At 39.5% G+C, this 9,547-nt stretch overlaps 1 protein-coding gene across 1 annotated transcript; it reads left to right on the forward strand.

Moving 5' to 3' along the window:
• Positions 1 to 1,805: 1,805 nt before the first annotated feature.
• On the forward strand, positions 1,806 to 3,326 carry LOC126385919 (nuclear factor 7, ovary-like). Its single transcript, XM_050037963.1, has one exon. The coding sequence runs from the start codon at positions 1,806 to 1,808 to the stop codon at positions 3,324 to 3,326; it is 1,521 nt and encodes a 506-aa protein (XP_049893920.1).
• Positions 3,327 to 9,547: the final 6,221 nt, after the last annotated feature.

The following is a 9,547-nucleotide window of genomic DNA, read 5'->3' on the forward strand; positions in this document are numbered from 1 at the left end:
TAGAGGACGGTCACTCTGCTCAGGGCTGAGTTGTGTCTGGTTTTGAGGCTCATGTAACCACTGTTCATACTGTGGAGAGTTTTATTAGTAAACTGGAACTATAAAATGAAAGGATGTTTTTCTGCCTCTCACAGCAGCTGGAGTCTGAGAAAAAATAACTTCATTCACTGGGCCGACTGCCGGTTTTAAGGTGGAACGTTAACTTGTAATGTTACTCAATGCACAAGTTGAGGATGTGAATCTATCAACACACCTTAAATTTCACTGTGACAACTTTGACCATCACTTGAGTTTTTATGACAATGTAATGAGTGGATCTTCAAGTGTTTGTATATATTAATTTCGACCAGGTTATGTGAACTGCATATATTCTAATCCTCACTCAGAGAAAAAAAAAGCATTGCAGAGTGTTGCTCCTGTGGACTATGTCAACATAAACCCCCTGAGCTTGCCTAAGAACAACTAAATACACAAAACCACTATTTTTAAATATCCCATGGAGAGAGACTCTCACTGCAGCCTGTTCTATTTTGTTCTGAAAATGTAAGTGTGCAGCCTCGTTCTGTGGATGATAAACAAGGTGCAGACTGATAAAGGAGGAAATACAGTGAGTGTGCAGTGGAAACGCAAGGGTCTAGGTACCATGTCTGAAGGGTTACTGTTGGTTCCAAAGGTACCATACTGAAAGTGTTTGGTCGATACAGAGCCAAAGAGAGGTGTAAAGAGGGACAGAATAAAGCCGTTGACAGCAGGGCACCTGGGCTACACAGACCCAGCAGGCCCAAAAGGCGAGTATATTAGCTGCGGCAGGAGCAGCTACATGACCCACCCACCAGCGCCATGACTCGTCCACTATACCTACACTATCACCCCTCCTTTGCCCCTTAGTTCAGAAGCAGAAACCCTAAAGAAAATGCTAAATTAGCTTATAACTAGAAATTAAGTGTAAGGTTAAAAGAGAGGCAGTTAAGGTTAGGTTAGGAAAAAGGTAAGGGTTATATATCTTACATGTCACGAAGCTGTAAAGCCACATATGGCATGATGACGTTCTGTGGTTTCATTTAGCGACAATCCAACTTTTTTTGAAACACCTAAAAGCTTCAAAATTCACAAGTGGGCTATTTACTGATGTATTTTATGTTGTAGAATAAAGTATAGACCCTAAAAATAGTATTAACTAGAATATTAATATTTAGTTGAACAACATAATCACAAAAAGACAAACAGCAAAAGGACAAAACTAACAATGACAAAGAAATGCATATGTAATTTTACTGTTGTGCATATAATATGTTAGAATCTACAATCTGTGCAGGTATAAAAAGAACGTTTTTACACAAACACCTGCCTCCCTCCCATGCAAGTGTTACGGTATTGTCACACAGTTCAACGCGGAATAAACACCTGCTTTTGCCACAACACCTTTATATAACAAGGGTTCACTTAAGGTGTGGTTGGATGCACCTGATGGGCGTATGCTCCATGTTCCTCATTCCTCAGATGTGAATGTCAAATGATATGAGCTGCGTGACACTGCTGCAGTTTGTGTCTCGCGTGTTCAATATTTACTACCAGATAAAACTCCATGGAGAGAAGCCACTGAGTCAAGGAAATTCTGGGAACACTGGGGTTACTGGAGTACTGGAATACTGCCACTTCAACCTGCTGCTGATTCTACATTATACAAGTAAGATTTAGAGGAGCTGCAACTCAAAGTGAAAGTAACTGTAAGGGAAATTCCTCAGTTGACTGACTGCTTTCATTGTTCTGGCTCCTGTGTTTTCAGCTTCACTCAGAGGCAAAACATGTCCTCTCAGTCAGAAAGAGATCTCTCCTGTCCTGTCTGCTTTGAGATCTTTAAAGATCCTGTTGTTCTGTCATGTAGTCACAGCTTCTGTAAAGACTGCGTGCAGAGCTGGTGGAGAGAAGAACTCATACACCAGTGTCCAATTTGTAAAGAAAGACATTTGTTTAGTGATACACCTCGTAGCCTGGTGTTAAAGAACCTGTGTGAGGCCTTCTTACTGGAGAGAGATCAGAGAGCTTCAGAGACTCTCCTCTCCTGCAGTCTGCACTCCGAGAAACTCAAACTCTTCTGTCTGGACCATCAGCAGCCGGTGTGTCTCGTCTGCAGAGATTCAAAGAGACACAACAACCACAGATTCAGACCCATCGATGAAGCTGCACAGGATCACAAAGAGGAGCTGCAGAAATCCCTGAAGCCCTTACAGCAGAAACTGAAGCTGTTTGAACAAGTTAAAGGAAACTGTGATCAAACGACAGAGCACATTAAGGTCCAGACCCAACACACAGAGAGGCAGATTAAGGAGCAGTTTCAGAAGCTTCACCAGTTTCTACTAGATGAAGAGGAGGCCAGGATCTCTGCTCTGAGGGATGAAGAGGGGCAGAAGAGTCACATGATGAAGGAGAAGATTGAGGCTCTGAACACAGAGATAGCCGCTCTTTCAGACACAATCAGAGCCACAGAGGAGGAGCTGAGAGCTGAAGACATCTCATTCCTGCAGAACTACAAGGCTGCAGTGGAAAGAGTCCAGCAGCGCCCCCTGCTGGATGATCCACAGCTGCCCTCAGGAGCTCTGATAGATGAGGCCAAACACCTGGGCAACCTGACCTACAACATCTGGAACAAGATGATGGACATGGTCTCTTACACTCCTGTGATTCTGGATCCAAACACTGCTCGCCCTGAATACATCCTGTCTGAAGATCTGACCAGTGTGAGATTTGGAGATAAACGGACGCTTCCTGACAATCCAGAGCGGTTTGATTACAACATTGCTGTTCTGGGCTCAGAGAGCTTTAACTCTGGGAGTCACCACTGGGACTTTGAAGTTAGATGTGACAATACCTGGGCCCTAGGTGTGATGAAGGAGTCTGAGAAAGGGAGAAAAGGAAAAATATCAACTGGATTCTGGGAAATTTATTTCTCTGATGGAAAATACATGGCAGCCTCCCCACCACTGCCAGAGAAAGTTCTCCCAGTTAGGAAGGAGCTCCAGAGAATCAGAGTTCATCTGGACTTTGAGAGAGGGAAACTGTCATTCTATGACCTTGATACTAACACACACATACACACCTTCACACACACCTTCACTGACAGGCTGTTTCCATACATTGCCACCCTGAGTGAACTCCAGGGGAAGATATTACCATCAACAGTCAAGTGTGTCATACATACAGCCTGTGGGCCAGAACCAGCCTTCCTAGGGCCAGAACTGGCCTTCCTAGGGCCAGAACCAGCCTACCTAGGGCCAGCACCGGACTTCCTATGGTCAGAACAGGACTTCCTAAGGCCCCCTCTCTAAAATGAGTTTGACACCACTGATTGCTGATGTTTTAAATCAGTATTTTATCCTATTTGATTTTGAGTTGTTTTCCACAGGTTTCAAACAGAACAACCTGTTGATGTCTATGTATAATTTTTTTTCCCTTATTTTGTTTTGTCTACATGGTATTGCTATGTCCTAATTTTATACTCCATTCTAATTGTAAATAGTATGCAATATATATTGATATTCACGGTATAGTGTTTCCACAGTTCCACAAGAAATGAACTTTGGACTTTATTGTTTTGAACTGACAGAAAATGTCAGGAAAGACTTGCCAACAATTATCAGAATTTGACTATGAACGTCTACTGCTAACCAAACGTCAGAAACATAAATGATTATTATAATTATTATTCATCATCATTATTATTGTTACTATTATTATTATTATTAGCAGTAGTAATATTTGCATTTTGGTCTGCATATGACTTTTTTGAATATACTTTTTCACTTGTTACAGTATCTGCACTGTAAATATGGATGTACAGACAACTGTGTTGATACTAAAAGAAGACTAAATTTGATAATTATGAGAAAAAAGTTTGTGGCTTAACTGAGCTATATCTCTCAGAAGAGGACACATTTAAATTGCGTAATAATGGGAAAAAGATGATGATATACTGATGGTGGAGATACCACGTATCATGATCAGATTTAAGGGAATATGATTCACCTTAAGAAATGAAAATATATTTTTAAGCTTATTTCTTGGACAAATGCTAGTTTTAATTCTTTAGAGTTTAAATCTTATTCTCAACTGATTATGTATTTCTTTATTTTAAACCGTGGAGATTTAACTGTACATATAGGATCATTTCAAATTTACTGTTAATTACTGTGTAGGAAAAATCAAACATGTAAACTGCACATTTGTGATTATGTGTGACAGATGTGATTCTAAAAATCAAACTAATTAATGATAAAATTATGTTCATTTATGTTCAGTTTGCTGCCACAGCCTGACAAACTGAAGTTGTTTGAAGTGAACAAGTTAAAAGAAAGTGTGAACAAACAGCAGAGCACATTAAGGTCCAGGCCCGACACACAGAGAGACTGATTAAGGAGCAGTTTCAGAAGCTTCACCAGTTTCTACAAGAGGAAGAGGAGGCCAGGATCTCTGCTCTGAGGGATGAAGAGGAGCAGAAGAGTCAGATGATGAAGGAGAAGATAGAGTCTCTGAGCAGAGAGATAGCAGCTCTTTCAGACACAGTCAGAGCCACAGAGGAGGAGCTGAGAGCTGAAGACGTCTCATTCCTGCATAAGGTTTATAAAATAGAACAAACTTTGTAATGGGGACATTGTTTTTGTATTATTAGAGGAATATGACACATTGTAAGGAATCATTATATATTCTTATTTGTAGGCCAGCTGATAATTTTAAGTATTTTGCTTTTATTGCTTTTATTTAATTGTGCACTGTCATCCATTGTGTAAGCAGAGGCATTTGCTCTTTTGAAATTGTGAAGACTTTGACCTTATATGTAACTGTGTATGGGACAGTGGATGAGTTGTAAATGTAAACTGTACATTACTGATTACGTTGTGATTCTTTTTTAACTACTTTTACAACATGATTCTAAAACTAATAAAGAATAAATGGTTTCAGGCTCAAATGTGTCCAGAGAGTTTGAGCAGGAGTTAAATAAGCTTTTGAATTTAAATACACGAGCGAGTATCATCGGGACAGTGTCAGGGTAAGGAAAAAAATCCAGAACATGCTATAGAAAGATTTCCAGAATATAGTTGAAATATATTAAAAACAAAACAAATCATCATCCAGTAAAGTCAAACAAGAAAAATCATAATGTTTCTGAATTGAAGTCATTATATTTTGAGAAATAAATGCAATTTATCTTTTTAATAAAGCCACAATACAGGAATAAGAGAAAACAAGTCACATTTCTGATGTTTTCATATTTGTTGCTTGTATGCCACCACAGAAAAGTACAGAAACTTTCTATTGTTTCTTATGAGGCCACAGTATGACTGGCTTCACAATCAACTTTTCAGGGCATTGCTGTAAAAGAGTTTAATGCTCAGTCAATTTCCCTGAATAAACAATGGTTTGATTCAGTGATTGAAGTTACTGGATATTTTTCCCCATTCACAGTTTTGCAGTGGCGTTACAGAGACTGACTCATATTATTTTTAGCCACACTGGATCATGTCTCTGGCTGTCTGCCTGTCTCTCGGTTGGTCCACTATTTTGTTCCAGAGTCCAGACTGAAATATTTTAACAACTATTAGACTGCCATAAAATTATGCACAGACTTCGACAGCTATTTTTGGCACAGCAGGAATGGAAACTAAGAATCTTTCAGGATCTAAACTCAAACTAAAATAATTTGGCACTTCATTAGCACAGCAGTTAATCCTTCTTAACTGGAAGAACCATCATCCACCGAGCTGGACTCAGTGGACGAGAGAAATGATGCAACATCTCAAACATGAGAAACTAAAATTCACATCAAACGACTCTTCTGATACATTTATGAGAATCTGGAACGCATTTATGGACTATATAAAAGCTAGACACTAAACCCCCACTTTACTGATAACTCAGTATAAAAGTCACATTTACTTCGTGTTTTACATCTTCTTGTCGCCCATCAAAATAGTATAGGCCCTGATTGGACCTTTATCTTGTGCAGCTGCCTGTTCCGTTAAAGTTGCCATTTGTATGTAGGTATCTGTATGTGCCTGTGCATATCTGGAGATGTGTCGTGTTTTTCTTTTGCAATGCTGTACAGCAGTTTATATGTTGTTAAAACAACAATAAATATGTTAAAGAAAATGTGCACGGACATTGATAGTGCCCAGAGGATTCATCCTAATTTGGTGAGCCCTGACTTTTCATATAGCGCCACCAACAGGTCAACGATTTACCTTTTCCTGCAAAATATGAATAACCACAAATTTTTGTTCCGATGTTCCCACTTCTCAGCTCCTGGAGGATGAATCCAATGTCAAGGACTATTGTGTGCACCGCCATGAAATTTGACTGTCCATCTCGTGCCATATCTAACTAAACATTTTGATTTGTCTAAGATTTTGATTAATGGCGAAATATTGAAATAACTGACATTTCCATCCTCAGTTATAGCCTATTTTTTCTTTAATTCAAACTAGTAATTATAAGCATGTTAACACACTAAACTCAGATAGGCTAGTGAACATCATAAACTACCTGCTAACTAGCCAGCTAATACTGCTGAAAGTATACACATCTAGCTATAAATTCTACTTAACTAAGATTTTGATTTATGACTAAATGTCGAAATAACTAATGACATTTCCGTCTCAATTGTACCTGCCTATTTTGTCTTTAGGTTAAATTAGCAAATGTTAGCATGCTATAATAAGATAGTGAATATGGTAAACTACTTGCTAGCTAGCCAGCTAACATACTGAAAGTATACTTATTTTGCTATTAATGTAATTCATCTAAGATTTAGATTTATGGCATATTGAAATAACTAATGATAGCTGACTCATTTGTAGCCTACTTTGTTGTTAATGCCAATTAGAAAATGTTAGCATGTTAACACGCTAAGCTAAGATTGTGAACATGGTAAACTACCTGCTAACTAGCTAGCTAATGTTGCTAAAAATATACAAATCCAGCTATAAATCTGATTCGACTAAGATAGGGTGACCATATTTTGATTTCCAAAAAAGAGGACACTCGGCCAGCCACGACATAGCCTACTTAAATGATACTCGCAGTTTACTCAAAGATGCCTTATAATTTTAATTTTTTTATATTTAAAATTTATATGTATGGATAAAAAATTCAGTTATATTACAAAATAATATCTCTCAAAGACAGAAATTCAGATAGGCCCCAATAGGGGACACATACACACACTAGTGTGTGGCGATCCGAGCCCGACGGTACCCGACGGTACCCGACAGGTCGGGCCGGGTTTGGTCAGAAATGTAGCTATAAATTGTATTCGGGCTCGGGTCGGATTCGGTCAGCTTTCAGTGAAAATGTAGTGTAAAAATAAATAAAATCCTATTGTCTGTCCTGTTTATTGCTTGGGCACTGTTATTTACGTGACAACACCTGAACATAACACACACAGACACACATTGGCTGTTTGTTTCTACCTCTCCCCTCGCTGGAAGTCTCGGACCTCCAGCCGCCCGCCTCCGCCTTGATTAAACGCTGAAAATAAAATAAAAGAGGGAGACAGGTTTTTCCTATTTTATCTTATTTTGTTTTATTTCTCCCTCTCCTCTCGCTAGAAGCGTCGGACCTCCCGCCTCCCGCTCCCGTCTCAAACACGGAGGTCTCCCTCTCCGCAGCTGAGCACCCACGGCGCACGCCCGGCCTGTTAAATAGCCTGTAACCACTGTGTGACACAAACTCAGTGCTTTGGTCATTAAATAATGTCGGGCTTGGTTCGGGTTCGGACAGAAATATGCTGCCCGTGCCGCACTCTAACACACACACACAAACACACGGAAAACCGGACATTATCATCAGTTTATAAAAACCCCCTGGAGGCCCCGGACGGGACGTGAAAAGTGGACATGTCCGGGCAAAAGAGGACGTTTGGTCAGCCTAAACTAAGATTTTGATTTATGACTGAATATCGAAATAACTAATGACATTTCCCTATGGCTACATATTATATTAGCATGCTAACAAGCAAAACTAAGATAGTGAACATGGTAAACTACCTGCTAACTAGCTAGCTAAGATTACTGAAAGCATACTCCATCCAAGATTTTGATTTCTGACTAAATGTCGAAATGACTAATGACATTTCCATCTGGCTCAGTTGTAGCCCACTTTGTCTTTAATGCAAATGAGCGAATATTAGCATGCTAACATGCTTAAGTGAACATGGTACACAACATGCTAAATGTCAAAATGTTTTGTCACTGTGAGCATGTTAGCATGCTAACATTAGCATTTAGCCCAAACCACTCTGTGCTAAGTAGACTTTGGTTAGGGTGAAATGTAAGACCACACAGGGTGGCAGACATTTATCAACCAATACAACCCAGAGGAGCTCTGTTTAACTGAAATAAAATAGAGAAGATAGGCAGCAACAATAAAATAAGCAGTTTTGTATGTGATAAATAAGTAACTACTCACACACTTCCCCCTCTCCAGTAGGGCACCTGCCTTCCTCGTGCTCAGGTGTAGTACAGGTGGTGTTATGAAATGCATCATCAGCAAATTTCTATTAAATTTCTCATATATTTTCTCTTAATTTTCTGTTAAGAGAAAAAAAAAAGTCAATTCAAGATGCACGCAACGGTCTATCTGCTCAATCTGCTCAGCAGGCGATAATCCCACTTCATCATAACTAACTTATTACCATAGGCAATGCCCACTAAACACTTCAGAGTGCTCCATGGATGTAGGCCGACAGGGAAGTTAGCTTTGGCAAACAAACATTTATGATACTTTCTTATTTTGTTCAGCAAGATAATCTTCACAAATTAACAACATTTTCATGACTATTAAAGCCTAAATTCAATCGCCAGCAGTAAGAAGCTAACAGACCATAAACCAACTACACTACAGTCGCATGTCCTAACATCCTAAACATAACAAGACTGTAAAGGTGTGTTTGGCGTGACGTGATGACGTCCTGTAGTCTCATTTATGAGAGTCTCGTGTGTTTGTGTTAACCACAGACCTTCAAAAAACCTATTGAAACTGAGACGAGGGAACCGTGAGTGGTAAAGTGCTAACTCATGTTGGGGTTTTAGGCAGGCAAACTTTAAAGGAAGAAAAGGTCTTGACACTGGTGACAGCATTCGAGTAGCCTGACTTTGGTGTCAGTTCTTTCAATGGGGCGGCACTGCAAATCACATTTTAGTATAGTCTAGTTAATCTTTATCCATTATATCTTCATTGTTTCAACTTTGACTGTAGAATCATTTAATCAGATTAAAAAACATACATTATATGATCCTTACTGATGTTTTCTATGTAAATGTGCGTGTTTGTTTTCCTTGTTATTAGTCTACAAACAGATCACGGCTCTGTCCAGCAGAGGCTGAGATGCAGCTGTGGTTATTTTGACTCAACCAGCAGACTTCACTACAGGCCAACTGGCTGTAGAAACAGGTGACCAGCCTTCTAAAACCAGCCGCCAGTGATTTGACCAGCAGAGTTGCATGTGAAACCATCAGCTGGCTTGAGTTGAGCTCAGATGGTCAGCTCACGCCAC

The sequence above is a fragment of the Epinephelus moara genome, chromosome 24 (genome assembly GCF_006386435.1).
Source record: "Epinephelus moara isolate mb chromosome 24, YSFRI_EMoa_1.0, whole genome shotgun sequence".
NCBI lineage: Eukaryota > Metazoa > Chordata > Actinopteri > Perciformes > Serranidae > Epinephelus > Epinephelus moara.

Coding starts and splice junctions, on each gene's coding strand:
- LOC126385919 (XM_050037963.1), top strand. CDS start 1,806: ATGTCCTCTCAGTCAGAAAGAGATCTCTCCTGTCCTGTCTGCTTTGAG.